This window comes from Aricia agestis, chromosome 6 (assembly GCF_905147365.1).
Source record: "Aricia agestis chromosome 6, ilAriAges1.1, whole genome shotgun sequence".
Classification (NCBI taxonomy): domain Eukaryota; kingdom Metazoa; phylum Arthropoda; class Insecta; order Lepidoptera; family Lycaenidae; genus Aricia; species Aricia agestis.
In genome coordinates, this window is record NC_056411.1 from 19,248,678 (window position 1) to 19,271,907 (window position 23,230).

At 37.3% G+C, this 23,230-nt stretch overlaps 3 protein-coding genes across 5 annotated transcripts in view; 2 read left to right on the forward strand and 1 right to left on the reverse strand.

Moving 5' to 3' along the window:
- Positions 1 to 783: 783 nt before the first annotated feature.
- The window catches only part of LOC121727984 (two pore calcium channel protein 1-like), a 36,765-nt gene continuing 14,318 nt past the window's right edge, over positions 784 to 23,230 (reverse strand). The window contains exons 16-20 of one of the 2 annotated variants that reach the window (XR_006035754.1): positions 22,637 to 22,745; positions 21,621 to 21,709; positions 21,107 to 21,344; positions 8,211 to 8,215; positions 784 to 794 (exon numbers count right to left, since the gene is read on the reverse strand). Coding sequence is in view for 1 of the 2 variants with exons in the window: in XM_042116069.1 (XP_041972003.1) it covers positions 21,321 to 21,344; positions 21,621 to 21,709; positions 22,637 to 22,745 (222 nt within the window). In the remaining variant the exon portion in view is untranslated. Of the gene's footprint in view, positions 795 to 8,210; positions 8,216 to 19,530; positions 21,345 to 21,620; positions 21,710 to 22,636; positions 22,746 to 23,230 lie in introns of those variants that run through there. The other variant, XM_042116069.1, reaches the window with a different exon arrangement.
- Positions 2,670 to 8,876, forward strand: LOC121727985 (bolA-like protein 2). Of its 2 annotated transcripts, XM_042116071.1 has the most exons (3): positions 2,670 to 2,954; positions 7,466 to 7,560; positions 8,786 to 8,876. In XM_042116071.1, exons 1-3 carry the CDS (start codon positions 2,889 to 2,891, stop codon positions 8,874 to 8,876), a joined length of 252 nt encoding a protein of 83 aa, XP_041972005.1. In that variant the 5' UTR covers positions 2,670 to 2,888. The 2 variants fall into 2 exon arrangements, with proteins under 2 accessions (XP_041972005.1, XP_041972004.1); XM_042116070.1 differs by lacking the exons at positions 7,466 to 7,560; positions 8,786 to 8,876 and adding an exon at positions 3,041 to 4,713 and having other exon boundaries at positions 2,884 to 2,954.
- On the forward strand, positions 8,928 to 18,107 carry LOC121727987 (mevalonate kinase). Its single transcript, XM_042116073.1, has 6 exons — positions 8,928 to 9,048; positions 12,548 to 13,028; positions 13,498 to 13,727; positions 14,385 to 14,450; positions 14,597 to 14,724; positions 17,830 to 18,107. The coding sequence occupies exons 1-6, from the start codon at positions 8,929 to 8,931 to the stop codon at positions 17,966 to 17,968; spliced, it is 1,164 nt and encodes a 387-aa protein (XP_041972007.1). The 5' UTR covers position 8,928; the 3' UTR covers positions 17,969 to 18,107.

Consider the following 23,230-nt stretch of genomic DNA (forward strand, 5'->3'; position numbering starts at 1 on the left):
TGTCAAACAAAATGACACCTATATATTTTAGTCAATTGTAAATAAACTGTATAAAAAAAACCTTTCGAAAGTTTATATAAAATGCGAAAAAAATTTCCGCAACCTTTGATTTTCTGTGTTGTTTTTTCATCTCCCCTTAATCCTTGGTTTTTAATCACCTTGCAAGGGAGGGTTATTGGTTTCAGGCATGTACAAGTATGTATTAAATAAACATATTTGAGAATAATTAATACAATCTAAACACACCGGCAAAATTAGAGGAACATAACAACATTTTCAATTTTTTTTTAATTGTTCACTGATTTTTATATATTTATTTATTTACTAAATAAATATATAATGATATAAAAAAATATTGATTATAAAAAAATAAATTATAAATATATAAATTTAGGGCATAAAAACGTGAAAAATAGAAAAAAATCAGCAAAAATAAAAAAATTAAGAAAATCTTTGAAATTTTAGTAGTAAGTTTTTAAGATAAATTCTCCATTTTTATTAAAGAAATGCCATGTTAAAAGCGTGTAATGCCTTCTATAGATCTCAAGAGGGCCTGGATACGCCATTCCATGCTTGCATTTTAATTGTCAATCATTTCCTGTGGGATATTCTCCTACTCCTCCAGTAGCGCCAACTCGAGCTCCTGGACACATTTTGGAGCTGGAGTTTTAACTCGTACTGTTCACCCATTGATGTACCACACGTCTTCAATCGGATCCACATCTGTAGACCACGCTGGCCTCTCCACCTGGGCTGCGCCAGCATCGTTTAGGTAATAATGCCCAATTTTCTTACTCTATGGACGCACATAAAATTGAAATTACTACCTAAAATTGTGTAAAAGGAACACCATGCAGTTCCAGGATTTCGGTGCTATAGCCCTGTACTGTCAAAGTACCATCATCTATAATCATCAGCTCCATGCGGGCTCCAAATCATATGCAACTCCAAACCATTACGAAGCCTGCATCATAGGCCACTGTTTCCGGTAAGTTTGATGGCCTGTAGCTTTCCTTATGATTTATCCACATTCTTTATCACCCGTCAATACAATGTACACAGAATTTGCTCCCATCACTGTACAGCACAAGATTTCACTCACTTGTCTAATTTTGATGTTCACGCGCAAATCTTAGCCTGGCTCTTCGGTGTCCTGTCTCAAGTTTTGGTGCCCTTGCTGGCACTTTTGAGTTTAATTTAACTTCTTTGAGTCTTCTTCTTACTGTACAATCACTTACACGTTCATCTTGGATCTGTTCCGACAGGTTTCGTGTCTACATAGCAGTTTAAGGTCGATTTCTTAAGTTTTGTTTCCTTAAAAATGGTCATCTTGAACCATTTTCACCCGATATCTGCCTTGTTCTCGTCTCCGAACGTAAGATCCAGTCTCTCTGAAGCGTTGAAAGTTACGATGAACCACGGAAGCCGACACACCTAAGGCCTGACTGACCGGACGGTAGGTGTGACCTTTCTCTACCGTGGTTACAGCTCTAGGTGTCGCAGATGCTGGGAAATCACTAATTTTGTATCTAAGCAATGTGGTCTTCCAAAAACCAAACAATCAAATGAGCTGAGCATACCTTGCACCCCGCTAAAACGCCATTCTTATCAGGAACACTTACAACGTCAATAATCGAAAAACACTTATTAGGGCATAATTGCTATAAAAACCCTGTCAACTTGCCAGTTTTGTTCAATATTTTATTTCTTGAATGAGCTTAGAAGCTATAAAAAAGGCTTTCAGACAGCCCGACCCACTTCAGTTCAAGTTTTGGCCCTTTTCACCTATGTTCCGCTAATTTTGCCAGTGTGTGTATGATGCTTGCGAGTAATAATATAATATAGGAAATTATTTAAGATTTAAATTAAATTATATTTAAACTTAGAAACAGTAGTGACAATTTAGCTTAAGAAAATGAAGATAATTGTTTGGTTAAATTATATTTTGTAATATATTTCATGATGTACGGTAAGTATTAAAGAAGACGTTTTAATAATCCGACCAAAAAATGCAAAATTTTTCGTCAAAAACAAAATACAATGAAATTTATTGCAAAATAAAATGTAAGTAAACAACAACAATAAACTTATTCTTGAAATGAGTTATCCAAACTAAAATATAATATTATTGTCATTAATAATAATAATAATAATACTCCCCACACCGGTTTCGGTGACGGTGGCCGGTTTCATTAAAAGCAGGCCAGGTACGCAGGAGTAATTTTATAGTGCCCAAGTGTGTGCGCAGTACACAAGAGCACTCTCTATTCCTTTTACTCTCATAACCCAGTGGGACGGAAGACCAACACGACTGGCGAGAGATCAGGCGCAGGACCGACTTTTTTACATGCCCATCCGACGCATGGATCATCATACTTGTCAGACAATCAGGTGATCAGCCTGCATTGTCCTAACCAAACTTGGAAATAACATGTTTCCAACGCGGGATTCGAACCCACGACCTCCGGAGTTGAGAGCGACGCTCTAACCACTAGACCACGGAGGCGTCATTAATAATCAAGTATCAAAACTATAATTCCGACTATAGACAAGGTTGCCATACGTAGATTTTTTGAATTTGCCGCCTTTTTCCAGTATCATCTTTCGCTAGCCAGACTAGTAAAAACTAAGAAAGTAAGGTACCTAATTTATTAAAACATACACATAAACCATTTTGCCAATAGAGTCAGAGTTCAGAGTTCACACATTGACGATCAAATACATTTCATTATCAGTCCCCGAATTCTCTGACCTCTGTGGACTTAGTGACATGAAATAAAAAAAAATATATAACCTATTTTTACAATTTGAAAGTCAACAAAGTCGTGAAAATAAATAAATTATCAATAAAAACTGGTGGGGATTGTATAGTAGTACCGTTAATTAATATGTCCGTCTACACAGAAGAGTACTTGAAGGAGAAATTGACAAAGGAATTGGAAGCCGTTCATGTTGTAAGTATTGGCTGTCAAATTGTTATAACACGTCTCTCGTTTTACGTTTATCATTCTATTATTATTGAATATGAACAAATTTGTAGGCCCTAATCTGTTTTGATAATCGAGATGGGAAGGCGATCTAATCCCGATAAATTCTTCGTTACCAAAGTAGTGCTATTGCCGGGTATATTTTTGGCACTGTTGGTGCGATGGTGCGTCGCGTCCTACCCCTACTCGGGCTACCAGAAGCCGCCGATGTACGGGGACTACGAGGCGCAGAGGCACTGGCAGGAGATCACGTTGCACACACCCTCAGATACGTGGTACAAGAACACTTCACAGAATGACTTGCAGTATTGGGGCCTGGACTACCCGCCGCTGACTGCATACCACAGTCTGCTGATGGGACTCGTGGCGGACTGGCTGGACCCGGAGTCCGTCCGCCTGTTCGCGTCCAGAGGCTACGAGACCGAGAGTCACAAGATGTTCATGAGATGGACTGTGTTTTTGAGTGACCTATACTTCTTCGTCACTTCTGTGCTGTGTTTGTGTATCGAGCTCGAGAGATCGCGGCATAAGGACGACAAAAATGTATTCAAGCGTACCGACATAGCCACGACTCTGTTTCTCCTGTACCCGGGGATTATTTTAATAGATCACGGCCACTTTCAATACAACTGCGTCTCCTTGGGCCTATTTTTATGGGCGACCTTCTTTTTAATAGGCATAGAAATGGATATATTGTGCACAATACTATTTGTCTTCGCACTAAACTACAAGCAGATGGAGCTGTACCACGCTCTGCCGTTTTTCTTCTACTTGTTGCGAACATGTTTTTTTGTTCAGCCCAAACGCAAGTACTACAATATATTCAAAAAGTTTATAAAGCTAGGTATAACCGTCGTAACTACTTTTATATTAGTCTGGTATCCTATCTCCTCATCGATGGAGTATGTCTTCCAGATCATACACAGGCTGTTCCCCCTGATGCGGGGAGTATTCGAGGACAAAGTTTCCAATATATGGTGCTCCGTTAATATATTTATAAAACTCAAAACTATCTACACGAACGAGGAGATGGTTAGTATGTGTTTTCTCACCACGATGATGTCTGCCATGATATCATGCTTAGATCTATTCTTTAGATTTAACAAAAGGAAATTTGTTTTATCGTGTATAAATGTGTCTCTAGCATTTTTCCTATTCTCTTTTCAAGTGCACGAAAAGTCTATATTGCTGGTGGCTATTCCAGTAGCTTTGCACTTTCCGGAGGACCCTTTTATGTGCTTCTGGTTTCTTATAGTGTCCACCTTTAGTATGCTACCTCTACTTCTTAAAGATGGTCTCTTGATACCGCTCATTTGCACGAGTCTAGTGTACACGGGGTGTTATAGTATTGCTTTACAATTAGCAGTGCCCAGTTCAGGTATACTGTCATTCTTTAGCGCCAAAACGGTTTACAAAGCAGTGAATACTAATTATAACTCTATATACTTAAAGTTCCTGAGCACAATATTCTTTTTCTCGCTGCAAGGAATGTTTTGGTTAGCCTTAGGTACTTCGTTTGTGAAACCTCCGGAAAGGTACCCGGACTTATTCCCTGTACTGATATCATTGTTTTCGTGCGCACATTTTGTATTTTTCTTTGTTTATTTCAATTATTGTCAATTATCACTGCCAACGTGTTTAACTGTTGTATTTAAAATTAAAAAGAATTGATTGTAAACTTTGTCTTAGAGTGACCAGTAGTTTTAAATTTTAAATGCATTCCGAATAAAATAGCTGTTAAATTATATTCTGAGTTTTCTTTTCATCTACATTCTACATCGTACATACTTTATACTCCATACCCTTATACTTACCTACATGCCTAGAATAAGAAAAATCAAAATTTTTGATTGATTTAATAAAAAAAAGCAGCAACCCATTCACCGGTACCACCATTCACAGGTAAACAAAATAATACATTTCTAAGTGGGTTTCAAGTAGAGATGGTCACAGTAATCATCTTTAACCCTTTAGCCGCCAAGGTCGGAATAATCCGACAAATATTTTCGTGCCCATTTCGCCAAGGTCGGATATTTACGACCAGTACCACTACTCGTCTTTTTTGTTCGATAGCACTGTATTATATTAAAATAATGTTTATACTTGGTAAATAGTTAACGAAGTAATCATTTACAATTGATTACACTTTAGTTTCTTAATTAGAAGACCTAAAAATAATGTCTAAAGTTAAATAAATTACCGAAAATATTCTTAGAAAAGTGTATTGATGTCCAACGCCTGAGTCGGAAAAATCACATCAATCAACAGTAGGGACGGGACATAAGCAATGATTTACTGATACAAAAATCCACATAAATTAAAACATTTCTGTTTTTACTGTCTAATTTATTATAAAACAAATAAAGCAATGGTTACTGAACAAATAAACGTGTTTGTTTTACTTAATTTATAATAAATATAGTATAAAAATTTCAGTGATTGAATTGATGATTTCCATCCCTAGCCTGCATGTTTAGAAACGAATGTTGTTAGCACACCCTGCGCCACGGTCGGAAAAAGACGACCGCTTCTGACGTCATAAGCGAGTGCCGCCTTCTAGAAATTTCCACTAGTGTTGTGCTTATGATGATGCTATCGATAAGTGTGATTGTAGCGGATACTTAAATTAGAAATAAAATTACAATAAATTACAAAGTAGCGCTTTCCTATCTGTCTGTCTGCTACGACTTAAAGATGAAATTGTATGCGTGTAAAGGGGATGGGATATCGATCTACTATTGAAAATCTATATTTGTAGTAGGTTATTTATTTAGACAACTCAATTATTTAATCCGTGAAAACTATGAAATTAATATTATTTGAAATGTAATAACAATGAGTTTCTAAAATACTAGAGTAGCAATGTCTTACAAAAGATTCTCAGAAATGCGTAACCACTTTTTTGTTCAAAAGACATTGTCAAGTCATATATTCGTTATGTCATTATTCGAAGTGGCAACGCGTTGCTACCGTAAACTTCCAATCTAGTTACGTTAGTAACATAGAATATCATTGTGTAATAACAAATATCGCGAATTATGTCACTTCACTATTCAAGCTGTTTTTATCTAATGTTTTTGCCAGCGTTGTATATTTACTTACAAATACTAGATATCAGTTTATACTTTATATAAATTATAAATTAAGAAATAAATTATCGACATCGAAAACGATAAGTATTGCACATCACTATTTGTTGTAGGTATAAATTTTTCGATTTATGGTGCCAGCGCTAGAGGCACGACAATTGATTTTAAGCTGGGCGGTTAAAGGGTTAATATCTAATATTATAAAACTAAAGAGTTTATTTGTTATGTTAAGATAAAGCCAAGTTAAAGCTTCTAGGCTATAACATCACGCTGCGCCCTACAGGACTAAAGAATCAGTAAAAAATGTGGAAAAATAAATGGAGGTACTACCTGTTGCCCGCGTGCAAAAAAGGTAGTACCTCCATTTCTTTTCACTTTATATCATTACCGTCATGTACGGTCTATTGCATCTGTAGCCCTAGCACGGCCACCAGTAGTAATGCGAAAATATACACAAACTGTGGACATAAACTAAAGGTGCCGTTCCGATCTTTACCGCGGCCAAAAAAAAGTGGCATTTTAATTGAATTTTTGGGAACAAAAAAAGATCGGAGCGCTACCATAGTTTGTCCATACTTTCGCAATTTTACTAGTGGCCGTGCTAGGGTGGCTGGTGTCATATTTGGTCTGACGCCACAGACATAGATCAAGATAGATACCGCATGTGTATGTAGTATGTACTTCGCGTGCCATATCGCGTTCCCAAACGACGAGCAATGCTCGTCTTTCGAAAGTCTGTTCTTTAGTCTGCGCCCCACTGTTATCAGAACCGGACGTCAATCGGATTGACGTCCGGTTTTTTCGGTAAGAAAATTAGAGCAGTAAAAATTCGAATAGAAACGTTGTCCTAGATAATGGACACGTTTCTTATCATCGGTACGTCACTGTAGGTAGGAAAAAAGTGGCACGCCTCTTTTCATACAAACGGAGGGACATGCGATATCTATCTTGATCTATGTCTGTGTCTGACACAAAATGTGGTTGACCCTAATATTAATAGCCCCCACCGGTTTCGGTGACGAAACAGGCCAGGTACGCAGGAGTAATTTTTATAGTGCCCAAGTGTGTGCACAGTACACAAGAGCACTCTCTATTTCTTTACCGTCATAACCCAGTGGGACTCGACCGATACGACTGGCGAGAGATCTGGCGCAGGACCGACTTTTTACATGCCCATCCAACGCATAGATGACACAGACAGTCAGGTGATCAGTCTGCATTGTCCTAACCAAACTTGGAAACAACAATGTTTCCAACGCGGGATTCGAACCCACGACCTCCGAAGTCGAGAGAGAGCCACGCTCTGACTACTAGACCACGGAGGCGTCATGTGGTTGACCCTAATCACGGTGTGACGTAATGCATGAATGACCCGTTATGTGCCCGCAGGAGGTAGTGGACGAGAGCGACGGGTGCGGCGGCAAGTTCTCGGTGCTGGTGGTGTCGGACAAGTTCCAGGGGAAACCGCCGCTCGCCAGGCACAGGTTTGTGTGGTACCAGCCGGATAGTGCCCGGTTTGTAAGGTGACATGAGTTAATGTATTCAACTGTCAGCACTGATTGCTGAATGATTTGTCGTTAGCCAGTCAAATGAGCTTGTGATAACATCTAGTCCAGGGGTTCCCAAACTTATTTTGCCTACTGCTCATTTTGAGAACAAATTATGTTTTAACGCTTTACGCCCCCATTGTTTCAATTTAAAATGCATTCAGATGACATAAATCACCCCCCAAGCCTGTACTGTTTACACAATGCCCCCATTTTTTTCTGGATCCCATACCGCCCCCCTTTAGACGTTTTCGCCCACTTTGGGAAAGCCTGATCTAGTCATAGAAACAGCTCAGAAACACACATAATAATCTGTTTTAATGCATGTGAACTATACAAGTTTATTTTGACAGCATTGAGTTAGTTTGGTCATTGGTTTGGTCTGATTAATATTAATTTCGGCCTTTACGAGTGCCGAATTTATATTTTGTATGAGCTAAGGCCACTTTATTTCCGCTGCCCCATGTTCGAAATCTACAGACCCCCTAGGACGCTGCCGCTCCTAGGCCGCGGCCTCTAACGGCCTATTTATAAATGCAGGGCTGGTATTTACCTGTGGTATTTAGTATTTACGCATTATTTAGTACTCAAACTTAAGGAAGTTTGACTAATAAAGAAGGAATGAGAGAGAACTAATTCATGTGGTTTTCAGTCTCTGTGAAACGGTGAAAATGGTTTTTCCTACATAAGATTAAAGACAACAACATGCATAAGTTAGTTCTATCTTATTCTTCGTTTATCAATAAGGCCATACGGTACATATCTATAGTACTTTACAGTATATTATAAAAACCTGACATTAACATAATAAGAGATCATAGGAACGTAAGTTATGTAAATTCGCTCGGAAATAACTGTTATGTTTGCATAACAAGACGTGTACCACGATGCTATATATTTTCAAGATTAGCAGTTTCAATTTTTATGTTCTTTAATCCTATTGTTTATACTTTTTTTCATTCTAAATTTTATAATATTTAATTAATAATACATTATAATATGATTAATTTAGTCTTAAAAAGAATGTACATTGTACAACTTCAAGAAACATAACATATTGTAGTACCATGTTAGAAGGCCTTTAGCCTTTATGGATTAAATACTCATTTTAATTACTATAATTTTTATGTAAATTATAATATTTTACATCATTGCATTGCAGGTTAGTTAATTCAGTGCTGCAGGAAGAGCTGAAGAGCATACACGCGTTTTCACAGAAAACTCTCACAGTAGACCAATGGAAATCTCAGTAGACGAGTATATTTAAAAGACCAGTAGACCAGGAGACCGTAAAACCGAAACAAGATGGCGTGCGTGCGAGTATCTGCCCCGGGCAAAGTGATACTACATGGAGAACATGCGGTGATGTTTGGGAAATTGGCCATAGCTGGAAGCCTGGGGCTAAGATCTTCTGTGAAAATCAAGGTAAATATAACTTATGCCTGTTTTCACCAACCGCCTCCTAACGCTAAGTGGTCCCCTAGCGGCCATTAAGTTATTAACTATCAATTCGTTCATTCTTGTTATAAGGCGACGAAATTGCAATGTACAAGATTAAACGACATGTTTGCTGCAATGTGTCACTTTCTTCCATAGTAGTATAATTATAGTAGATAATGCGACCAAATTAAAATTTCACTGATCGCATACATTTGTTACGCTATAATAGTTCTTCATAATTTAACAGGTTAATAATTATTATTTGTCATAGCTGAAAACATGAATCATAATACAAACTTTTATTTACATATTTCGGTTTGGTAATTTTGATACAAGTTAGCAATATTTGCAATGTCAAGGAAAATCCGAAGGCTGAATTTTTGACAAAGAAAATAAATAATTATTCATAACTATGAAAATAATTAATAATAAGGACGTAGCGGAAACATGGCGGAAAGACTCAAAAGTCAAAACAGATTCTTTTATTGATATTGCATATTATTGTCTTTGAAAGTTGTTATTTTGACTCATATAACAGCCTGTTAAATACACACACTGGCAAAATTAGCGGAACATAGGTAAAAAGGGCCAAAACTTGAACTCAAGTGGGTCGGGCTGTCTGAAAGCCTTTTTTATAGCTTCTAAGCTCATTCAAGAAATAAAATATTGAACAAAACTGGCAAGTTGACAGGTTTTTATAGCAATTATGCCCTAATAAGTGTTTTTCGATTATTGACGTTATAAGTGTTCCTGATAAGAATGGCGTTTTAGCGGGGTGAAAGGTATGCTCAGCTCATTTGATTGTTTGGTTTTTGGAAGAACACATTGCTTAGATACAAAATTAGTGATTTCCCAGCATCTACGACAGATAGAGCTGTAACCACGATAGAGAAAGGTCACACCTACCGTTCGGTCAGTCAGGCCTTAGGTGTGTCGGCTTCCGTGGTTCATCGTAACTTTTAACGCTTCAGAGAGACTGGATCTCACGTTCGGAGACGAGAACAAGGCAGATATCGGGTGACAATGGTTCAGGATGACCATTTTGTAAGGAAACAAAACTTAAGAAATCGACCTCAAACTGCTATGCAGACACGAAACCTGTCGGAACAGGTCCAAGATGAACGTGTAAGTGATTGTACAGTAAGAAGAAGACTCAAAGAAGTTAAATTAAACTCAAAAGTGCCAGCAAGGTCACCAAAACTTGAGACAGGACACCGAAGAGCCAGGCTAAGATTTGCGCGTGAACATCAAAATTAGACAAGTGAGTGAAATCTTGTGCTGTACAGTGATGGGAGCAAATTCTGTGTACATTGTATTGACAGGCGATAAAGAATGTGGATACATCATAAGGAAAGCTACAGGCCATCAAACTTACCGGAAAAAGTGGCCTATGATGCAGGCTTCGTAATGGTTTGGAGTTGCATATGATTTGGAGCCCGCATGGAGCTGATGATTATAGATGATGGTACTTTGACAGTACAGTGCTATAGCACCGACATCCTGGAACTCCATGGTGTGCCTTTTACACAGTTTTAGGTAGTAATTTAAATTTTATGTGCGTCCATAGAGTAAGAAAATCGGGCATTATTACCTAAACGATGCTGGCGTAGCCCAGGTGGAGAGGCCAGCGTGGTCTACAGATGTGGATCCGATTGAAGACGTGTGGCACATCAATGGGTGAACGGTACGAGTCAAACTCCAGCTCCAAAATGTGTCCAGGAGCTCGAGTTGGCGGTACTGGAGGAGTAGGAGAATATCCCACAGGAAATGATTGACAATTAAAATGCAAGCATGGAATGGCGTATCCAGGCCCTCTTGAGATCCATAGAAGGCATTACACGCTTTTAACATGGCATTTCTTTAATAAAAATGGAGAATTTATCTTAAAAACTTACTACTGAAATTTCAAAGATTTTCTTAATTTTTTGATTTTTGCTGATTTTTTTTTATTTTTCACGTTTTTATGCCCTAAATTTATATAAAATTTATTTTTTAATAATCAATTAGTAAATAAATAAATAAATATATAAAAATCAGTGAACAATTTAAAAAAAATTGAAAATTTTGTTATGTTCCTCTAATTTTGCCGGTGTGTTTATTTAACGGACCTCCATAGCAGGAATTAAATTTAACACCGTGGTAGGCGATTTGACATGACATTAGCGTATGATGGAACGCTCGATAGCTCTAACAGGCCATTAACTGATTTAACAAGCCATTATTTATTTAACATTGCTTGATGAAACTGGATCTTAGCGTTAGGAGACCGTTGGTGAAAACCGTTGGTATACGTGGGAGTGCCATGCTTCGACACGAACGGGCCGGCTCGACCGGATAAATACCACGTTCTCACAGAAAACCGGCGTGAAACAGCGCTTGCACTGTGTTTCGCCGAGTAAGTGAGTTTACCGGAAGCCCAATCCCCTAACCCCTACCCTATTCCCTTCCCTACCCTCAACTATTCCCTTCCCTACCCTCCCCTATTACCCTATTCCCTCTTAAAAGGCCGGCAACGCACTTGCAGCTCTTCTGATGCTGCGAGTGTCCATGGGCGACGGAAGTTGCTTTCCACCAGGTGACCCGTTTGCTCGTTTGCCCCCTTATTTTATAAAAAAAAAAGGCTGTTTACACAAACGCCGCAGCGGCAGCGGTACGGAATCGCTGTGTGTAAGAGCAAAATACATGGAGCGGCACCGCCGCGGTGGCGGTGCTGCTGCCGCTGCTGCGTGTGTGTAAATAGCCTAAAAATTGAAAATCTTTTGTGTCTGGAATACCCACGATGGAGGTGCCACTGCCGATATATACCTATAGACGTCTAGTTTATTACGGTGGTTACACAATAAATAATAATCATAATATATGAAAACACTGTGATCTTGATGAGAAAAAGTTGCTTTGCTGCGAAGTTGATAGTTATTAACATTATCATGGGATCGAAAATTTGTCTTCGTTCTTGGCTTTTGTGACTAAATAAGACCAAAGAAACTGTACGATATGACGTAATTTTTAAATACAGGAGCCAAAACGAAAATAGATGCAAAAGAGATTGTTGATAATAATTGTAACTTAACCCATCAATCTCCAAGCGCATAACAGTTGAAAATCTATTGTGTCTGCGATTCCCACGATCGAGGTATTACCACGACACTGAAAGAGTCGGACTTGACCTTTCAAAACAATCATTGCTCCTAAATGTTTTTGACGACCTCTGTGGCTCAGTGGTGAGCGCGTTGGTAGCTCAAGCCGGGGATCGCGGGTTCGAATCCCGCCGACGGAACAAAAAGTTTTCAATGTTCCCGGGTCTGGATGTGTATGATAATATAATAAAAATCTTAAATATATGTATAGAATTAAATATATTTCCTTTGTCTGGTACCTGTAACACAAGTCCTTCAGGTACTTAGCACGGGGCCAGACTGACGTGGTGTGAAGTGTCCATAGATAAAAAAAAAATGTCCTAATCAGCAGTGTTTTCCAATTTCAGGAACTCCAAGCACCAACGCTACAAATCACATTCACTTCAGTAGACCTCTCGTCTACAGTACAACTGCAGGCTGTGAACCAACTGTTAAAAAGTTCATCATCAACATGGCAGACCCCGCATACCTACCAGCACAGCATCCAGATAGAAATCACTGATAAATTCCTATCAGAAAACGTATTCGAATTCCACACACTAAACAACTACCAGAAGAACGCTCTTAGGAGTTTCTTCTATCTGATACCTGGTGTTCTGGGTGGTATTACTCTGGATAGAGGCTTGGAAGTAGAAGTCAGTAGTGAGCTTACTATTGGTGCTGGGACGGGTAGCTCTGCGTCCTTCGCTGTGTGCCTAGCCGGGGGTCTTCTCCAGCTGGCTAAGATGAAGAATGGCAACGCGAGTAACGACTTTAGTGCGGAGGACAAAGAGTTGATATCCGCTTGGGCGTATAACTCGGAGAAGATCATGCATGGAGCTCCTTCGGGTATGGATTTTTATGTATTTTCTTTTTATGAAATAAGGGGGCAAACGAGCAAACGGGTCACCTGATGGAAAGCAACTTCCATGGCCCATGGACACTCGCAGCATCAGAAGAGCTGCAGGTGCGTTGCCGGCCTTTTAAGAGGGAATAGAGTAATAGGGGAGGGTAGGGATGGGAAGGGAAGGGAATAGGGGAGGGTAGGGAAGGGAATAGGGTAGGGGATTGGGCCTCCTGTAAACTCACTCACTCGGCGAAACACAGCGCAAGCGCTGTTTCACGCCGGTTTTCTGTGAGAACGTGGTATTTCTCCGGTCGAGCCGGCCCATACGTGCCGAAGCATGGCTCTCCCACGTATAAATTATCTTACAATAATGTTGTCTACTTGTTTAAATAATATTGGTAATTTTCAGAAATATTAGCAGGATTACGATAAGATTTATATTTTGTCGAATTCTAAATATGTATTATCCAGGCATAGACAACGCGACGGCAACCTTCGGTTCCCTGGTCTCCCTCATCAAGGGTCAGCCACCGGTTCACTTATCCCTGGGGTTAGACCTTCGGGTGCTACTCGTCAACACTGGAGTCAGTAGAGAGACGCGCGCGGTGGCTGCGCGGGTCGCGGAGAGACGGGGCTGGACGGGCGGAGCCATAGAGAAGACTGTTGACGCTATTGGCTGCGTCACGGAGGACGCTGTTGCGGTGAGTGAGAGAGATAGAATTAGAGGCAGATAGATGAGTGGGGGCGGAGAGGCAAGGCTTTGCAGATGGAGGTATAGAAAAGAGGGTTGATGATAGAATCAACCCTCTAGCTGCATCACTGGAGTGAGACAGATACGGAGATAGGCGAGTGTGTCGCGGAGAGGTGGAACCGAGTGGTCGGAGCTATATAGACCGTAGACCACAGACATAGATCAAGATAGATACCGCATGTGTATGTACTTCGCGTGCCATATCGCGTTTCTAAACGACGAGCAATGCTCGTCTTTCGAAAGTCTGTTCCTTAGTCTGCTATCAGAATCGGATGTCAATCGGAATTTTTAAAATGCCTAACTGCCTAAAAGTGCCATATTGAGCTGTAGAAATTCAAATAGAAACATTGACCTAGATAATGGAAACGTTTCTTATCCTCGTTTGGTCACAGTAGGTAGGAAAAAAGTGGCACGCTCGTTTTTCATACAAATGGAGCGACGTGCGGTATCTACTTGATCTATGTCTGTGCCGTAGACGCTATTTGTTGCGTTGCGGTGAGTGAGAGAGATAGAAGATAGAAAGAAAGGAGGAGAGTTAAAAATGCTGCACCTGTTGCACTCTTTATTATGTGAGAATATATTACAATCTACTTTATCTTTATTGCAGATTCTGAAGAAATTGTCTGTGGCTACATCTGAGGCTGAATTGGATGAAGGCTATCAGCATTTATCGGTAAGAAAGTTTAAAAAATGTCACTTATTTTACATTTGGCATTCTAAACAACATTATTTTAAGTTTCAAAATTATTGAAAAGCATTTGTTGAGACACATAAGAATAGCCAAGTTACATGTTCAGTATTCATTCATATATTTTCCAGACGCTGTGGGACATGAACCACTGTTTGCTGTCGGCGCTGGGCGTGTCGCACGCCGCGCTGGAGGCGGTCCGCGCCGCCGCCGCCCGACACGCCCTCGTCGCCAAACTGACCGGCGCCGGCGGGGGAGGGTGAGTGATGTTATATGTGACGTACACGCCGGGGGACCACTGCCCGCTGTCGGCGCTGGGCGTGTTATAGTTAGAGGTTCTCATCAATCTGATCCATCATTCTGATAAAGATTGATGCGAAATTGAATGTCTAAGTTCTAACATATAGATAAAAATGTAAATAGATAAAAACCTGCATTGGAAAATGCATATAGATATTACCTGTAATAAACTTAATAGATTCATATTTGCGCTTAAAAGAATTAAAAATATAGTATCGAAGGAAGCCACCTTAGTAACTTACCATGGTTATGTCTCTTCATCTCTAAGATATGGTCTGATACTATGGGGAAATTCGGTGGATGTGAACAGGGTATTTATAATACAAAAAAAATGTTTACGAGCCATGGCAGGGGTAGACAAGTTCACTCATTGCAAACCGCTGTTTCAGCAATTTAAAATCCTTCCACTAGCCTGTTTGTATATACTAGAATCATGTCTTTTTGTAAAGAAGCATGATTTTCTATTTGAAAATAAAGACAATAAAGAAACCAGAAACAAAAGAAAAAAAAACAAAATAAATATACCTACACAAAAATCAGCATTAAATAGCAAAAACGCTTACTGTATGACAATTAAAATTTACAATAACCTACCAGACAATTTAAAAAATGACAATAATAGTTATAATAAGTTCAAGAAGGATCTATTTGAGTGGCTATTAAAAAAATGCTACTATTCAGTACAAGAATACTTCAACGATATAGCAGTTGCAAATAAATTTAAACTAACTTTAAATATATAGAATAGGTATATGACATATAATATGACAACATTTGATTGGATCTAGATTATTTTTTTTTAAGGCTAGGGATGAATTTATGACATTATTATTATATATTTTTATCTTTATTTATGACATTAATATTATATATTTTTATCTTTTATTTTACCGATAATAGGACATTATAATTAGCATAGAATTAATTTATTGATATAGTATGAAATAATATCGACATATATGTGAAAATGACTCTTGTGGGCCTGACATTAGTTTAATAATAATTATACCTCTGTACTATTTAATTGTTTTTGACATATTATACTGTAATTATATATATATATATATATATATATATATATATATATATATATATATATATATATATATATATATATATATATATATATTTTTTTTTTTTTTTTTATATAAATGGAATTTGAAAACTTGACCTTATCATCTGACATTATAATTTTATTTTATTACATTTTTAATCAATTAATAACAATTTTATACCTTTATCTCCCTATACTGTGTAGTTATGACATTATTATTTTAATCTGTAAAAGTGTGACTGTAACTTGAATTGAAGTGGACCTGTATACTGGATAGCTTTCCTTCTTTAACTTCCATTTTTAATAGGTATCTGGAGTGCTGAAAAGTAAAAAACTAAAATGAGATAAAACGTTCAAAACAAAAAACACTAAATGAGGAATTATAATTATGGTAATTTAGGTTAAGTAGGTAGGTACCTGTGTTGTGTGCACCACGTGTAAGAACCAAAATGTATTTTGATGAAGCTACAAGTATGTACTAAGCTTTATGATTTGAGAGCTGAAAATAGAACAAAACACTGATAAGTGAAAAACCTAGGACATATGTATAACCATGTATAACCCAGAACAATAAGTATAAATAATATGTTAAATACCTTAATTGTGTAAGTACACCTGATATAAGCAAAAAGATTATTTGCATTTGGAGATAATAATATTGTTTCTGTTTCCAAATTCAATATACATATTGGGATATTATTAGGTTTTACGAATCACGTGTTTGTGATACAACACAATGCCACGTAATATGCCATCCGCCATATTATTTTATAACCACATAACCTCCATCATCCATGATTGTAAAGTTGCGTGTTGACACGGAATTTTAGCTTCTCCTCCTTCGTCTTGTTGTATTTTGTTTTTTATTTTACTTTTTTTTTTTAATTTATTTTTAAATACTACGACGTAACTATCAAATGACTTTAATGTATGTTTTTGATTTTACTGTTAAAATATTATGTTAAAATATGTACCTAATAAGATCTTTTAAAATAAGACGTAGTTACTTAAGGCACGTTGCATGTTAATTAGAATAAGATCTAAAGAAAATGTTTTGAAATAATAATTAGACAATATTTCCACGCCAATGAGGCAGAAATTTTGATACCATACATAAATATTAAGAACCATTGTTAAACAAATTTCCTGGAAATAAATACTATTCTATTCTATTCTATTCTAACCCACGGATTGATGGATTGATAATTTTTTTATTATGTACTTTTTAGCCATGAATGCAATAGTGTGTCTGTCTAATACCGTTTCACGCTAAAACGGCTAAGCTAAGGTTTAAGAGACGGGAATGGAGGAATATAGCTATCATTGATATTGCGCTTGGACACTGAGTCGTTAGTGACAGCGGCACCGCCCAAAAATCTATGCTAATATTATAAATGCGAAAGTATATCTGTCTGTCGACTGTCTGTCTCGCTTTCAGGCCAGAACTACTGAACCGATTGTAAAATTTGGCGTATGTAAATAAAGTTTAATTTAAAATAATGAAATATTATGTGCACACTGCACAGCTGTTTTTGGGTATTATGATTTAAGGGGTACCAACCACCAGGGTTTTAAAAAGCTTTTAAATTTGACACCAATTTTGTTGACACGCTAGAAACTGAAGTTCACGCGGAAGATGTCACGCGCAACAGCTAGTCTTTTATATACATATTTAAAAGTCATAGTATCACGGTAAAGTCAACATAAGTTGACTTTACCGTGAGATACTATGACCATACTAATATAACCATACTTAATATTATAAATGCGAAAGTGTGTTTGTCTGTCTATGGGTCCGTTACTTCTTCACGCCCAAACCGCTGAACCGATTTTGCTGGGAATGGAGATACTATGAGTCCCGGGATAGGGCGGAGGATAGTTTTTTATCCCGGATTTTACGGTTTCCGCGCGATAAACCTATTTTAGCGCAACAGATTTGTCGCCACGTTCATTTAAAGCCTTGTCGAGCTGTACTTTCTGTGTCTCATAAACTTTTTTTTCTATTTTCAGATACGCAATCGTTTTGGTTCCACCGAAGACCGCGGAGTCATCGCTTGACGCGCTGAAGACAGATCTTAAAGTTCAGGGTTTCGAAGTGACAGACACTACGCTAGGCGGTCGCGGGGTTACTATAGATGAGTGTTCTTAAGTTTAGGCAAAAAAGTGTTTATAGGCCACTCATAACGTTAAGATAGCTTGCCTTAAACAGGGTGGGCAAAAATGCATGTGTATACAGAGTGTATCAAAACTAAGTGACAATAATTTAGGGTGTGTACGTGTTCCATAAAGTGAGTTCACTGTGAAAGTAGCAGCATTGAAAGACCAAACTTTTTTCACTGTTGTATGGGCAAGCGCCCCAGCGTCACGAGTTTCCCCCATACGAAAGTGAAAAAAGGTCTTTCAGTGCTGCTACTTTCACAGTTAACTCTCTATTAGGAACACTTACACACCCTAAAGTATTATCACTTTAAAAAATATTTATTATAGCAATTTATTCGCTCGCCAAGTTGGCGGCTTGTCGCTGTCGATATTTCACAAAATTAGTTTTATTTGGTCAAGTAATACTTATTTGAGTATCAATTTTTGTAATACATTTCTACTTTTATATCGTGGTTTATTAATTTACGAGTTTTACCTTTTATTATAATTTATAAGCATTAATCATAAGGTTTACTTGAAAATAAAACTAGGACGGTTAATCGTTATTTTATTATACTTATAACAATACATTACTATAAATTATCAATAAATACAAGTAATACTGAACCAAAACAACAGTAAGCCGTCAAAATAATTTACTAAAATAAATAATTCGATTTAAAATATGGTCCATAATTATTATCACATTTTTACTATCTATACAAACATAAAAATTAAAAAATTGCCATTCCATCTGGTAATTGGCTTTATCTAAACGTGACCAAATAATTATTTTGTACTCCATAATGATATGGTGCAATAAATTAATACTGTATACCTTTAAGTACTTTATTTTTGTAGTACTTTTGTTCACATTTAGATAAATTATTACTCTGGAGAAAAGTCTTAGGTAACTTAAAATTGCGAGACAATTATTGCATTCGTGCACAGACATAGATCAAGATAGATACCGCATGTCGCTCTATTTGTGTGAAAACGAGCGTGCCGCTTTTTTCCTATCTACTGTGACGTACCGATGATAAGAAACGTGTGAGGCCAACGTCCATTTGAATTTCTACAGCTCAATAGGGTACAATTAGGCATTCAGGCATTTTTAAAATTCCGATAAAAATGCCTGAATGCCTAATTGTACCCTATTAAAGTAAGTAAAATTCCGATAGCAGACTAAAGAATAAACTTTCGAAAGACTAGCATTGCTCGTCGTTTGGGAACGTGATATAGCATGCGAAGTACATACACTGCTGTATCTATCTTGATATATATCTGTGCATTTGTGCATTAAAATAATTTAGCTGTGCTAATATTTGGTGACAGAGTAAAAATAAAAAGTTTTGTGGTCTGGAGTTTAGGCGTAGAAAAACGAGTTATTATAATAAATAATTCCATAAAACTGTTATGATATTTGACCCCAATTTTGACCCTATTTTGCAAGTTCATCATCCTTCCCTGAGAAAAACTTAGGTCTCTGAGTATTGTGCTATATTTGGAGCTAGTTTGGTGCAGTTTTAAATCACTTTTCGAACTAAGCAAGTAATATGGTATAAAATAATACTTCAAATTAAGTGGAATAAATACTAATTATAAGTTAGTAAATTGTAAAGCATCGGAAAAAATAATTTTGACGCCTATCTAAGGACAATATTTTCATATTTGCTTTTAAATATCACTTTTTTTAAATAAGCGTCTACAGATAAAGCTACAGAAAATGGACAACAAGCAGTTCTTTAATTATATTTCGAATAAATATTTATTTTTATAAGTAGATTCCTATTTACAGTCGTTTTACAGTTTATGCTGTATAATAAATATGATTTGTTAAAGTAATAAAAGTTAACACTTAAATTTGATGAGAGTTAGAGTAATGGAATGAAACTTGTTAAAAATGTTTCACATTTCTAGCATCAAAATAATACCACCTTTGGTAAATAACAACCGTTAAAATATTCCTATAGACCTACAATGATTTTTGGGAATCTGTAAGGTGATGTCTTCTGAAATAAATATTTAAGGTGTATCCAAATTCCAATAATTTCTACTAAATTCTATTTCTTCTTAAAAATAACAAAATAAATATTATAAAGTAATATTACTCGTTACGATAAAACTAATACGTCTACGACTACAATATAAACGTATCAAATTAATCTTATAATAAATTAGAGTATTCTATTGTTCATATCTATTAGTTTTGTGATCTAATATCAATAATTTTCTAATTTAATACCGCAAGATGTTTATAGTGTAATCATTTTAATTTCTAAAGTAGCTGCCTCCTATTCATTATTATCTAATTCTATACATACTTATTATCACGTTGGACAAAACTGTAAATGTTTCGCAAAAAAAAAAAAAACCATAGACAAACTTCAACTTTTTCTCGAATTCGAAAATTGAAATAATTTAAACAAATAATGGGATATGATATCGCCTATAACCTGTGTCCAACGGATAAAATTATTTGAATACTATATTAGTGAATAATATAGGCACTATACTGGTATGATACTCACTACAAGTACGTACATATTCTAGTACTATTTGAGATAATTTGATAGCACTCTGTGCCAGACGTACCTATACTCAACTACTTTTGTCTAGCTAAGGTTGAGAAGATTTCGTGGATATCTATAAACCATATACGATTCTGTTATTAGACGACTTAGAAAAGAAGGATTAACGACATGAAGTATCGAAAAAAAGTGATGGACTAGGGCCTAGGCATTTTATGCGTCATGAGCGCCGCCTTATTTATATTCACTTATGGGAAGATCATATTTTTAAGAATTAATATCTTACATAAAATGGATCATCCAGTCAAATCCATTATCGTCCATTAAAATGTTTCAAACCTTACTTTACTTATCACCTATCTCAATCTTTTCAAAAGGCGAATGTATTAAGTCTACACTACTAATTTCATAGAATAAAGCTCTAATCAGCAAACGTGAGTCAAATCATCTACATTTTGATTATGGTATACTATTGGATATCATCATTTTGATCAACTTTTGGCAGAATAAATACTGTTTATATGTGTGGTCAATAAAAAGAACTTTACGTCAACACAAAAAAATTCTCAGTCCTCACATATTATAAATATAGGTTAGTTTCTGACATAATGCATAACAATTTTCCCATCATTCGTGAACCAAGAAACTTTTGTGGAACACACCCGTCAACACATCAATGGCGGCTCGGAGTGCGCGCGCGCCAAAACCGACCATAGACAAAAGCGCACTTTTTGTGTCACACCAGCAGAGTCAAAGGCGGTCGACTCATAATGTCTTTAGGGCGTCCCAGAGGAAGACGAGCCGCTCCCTGAGGACGAGCAACAGCATGTTCTACAACTGGTAGCCGGCGCGCACCTGAAAATATATTTATAACAATTCTAGATATTTTCTCAGACTCACAAGTTGGTGTAGCCTGTACTATGATTTAATTTAATTTAAGGGTTTACCAAGAACTTAAATAGGCGGCAAAAATATATCAGCGTCTGAACAAATTTGCCCAGAAGTGTATTCCGATAAAAGTCCGATTTAAGTAATTTTTTTTTGTACTAGGTATTGTTTAACTTCGGAAATAGTCCACTTTTTAGTGAAATCGGTTAAGTTACTTTGCTTTAAAATAGAAAAAAATTAAACCTGATGGTTGTTGTCGGCGTCGGGCTGCTGGATGAGCGGCGGGCTGAGCGGGTCCTCGCTAGACGTCACCGTCGTCGATGGGGTCAAGTCTGAAAGTTATAAATTTACCTCCTTACTAATATACATTTGATAGACAAGGACAAAACACCATAACAAAGGCATCTAAGTCCTAACACTGAACACGCAATTTCTATTAAGTATATGTCATTTCAGTCCGTGTCCTTGTCAACAAACGTAATGCCGGAGCCGCATCTGCGTCTATCGTCCGAATCATTTCAACATTCCACTCCATTTTTACGTAAATTAACAACCGTGGCGCCGTCGCATATCGCACGTCATAACGAGTTGAAAAACATGAAAATGAGCAATGCTAATGCGACCACACAGGACGACTTCTTAGCGCGCTAAAACACTTTGATGTACCGTCACCAGCGCGATAACGAAAACGCAGCCCGAATATTCGCGACGATACCCGATGACGGCTGGTCACATTTGCGTGTATTATCATCCGACCAGAAAAGTAATATATGTACTTGTAAGAATATTATCCGAGGCTGAATTTTTGTCATAAAGCCAGGTACCAGAGACATAGGTATAATAGATAGGGCATAGAAAGAATGGGGCTATGGAGGTAGTATATCATATTTGGCGCCATTTTCACATTTAAATTTCGCGCGTAAAGTTTTTTTTTTACTAATCGTGTTGTCATAATACTACATTTTTAAATTTCTGCCAAGGACATTGCACGAAGCTTCGTGACGATAGACGCAGGTGCGGCCGGGCGGGACAGTATACCTTACGAGTTACTATTACACGCTTTGTTTAAAAAATAGTAAGTGGAGTCAAGAGTAACATCTGTGCGAAATGCTTTACATTTCGTTCTTCTTCCTCTGTATTTTAAATCCGCGCTTTCGCGGATTTTATAAACCAGGCCACTAGCCACTAGGACTAGGCCAGAGCCCAGACCTATAGTGTTGTCTCGTTTAAACAAAGAGACTCCACAAAATGCAATTTACCTTCGTTCTCCTCGTCCTCAGCGAGCCACTTCTGTATGTCGGCGTTGTACATGCGCCGCTGCAGCACCTCCTTCGTGCGCGGACGCGTGCCGATGAATGTCACTTGCATCTGTGATAGAATACACGGTTTAAAGTGGTCGCGTTAAGAAAAATGGCTCAGTAGTTGGTTCCCGTTAATACGTCTTAGCGGGGCCCCTAGACGAGCAATTTTTTTGCGCAATATTACGTATCGCGTAATATTAATGGCCGTCTCGGGTTGATATTGAACATCGCGCGCCTTCAATCTAATTGTCAAATAAACTGTTCAATACAAAACGCAGTTTTCATACAAAAACGTCATTTTGACAGTTTTCATTTACCAGCAGCGCCCATTGACATATTCATTTAAAGCCATGGTGCACTATATATGTTTTAAATTGTAATTTTCCATCTTTTTAATAAAAGATGGCCCCGTGCGAGTTTCTTACGCCGGTTCTTCTCGCCGGGTTAATTCCCGAACCGGTGGTTGGCACCTTAGTATCGACGTGCGGAAATATTTTTGTAAAAAAATTACTCTGAATAAAAAATATTTTAATTTTGATTTTGAATACAATT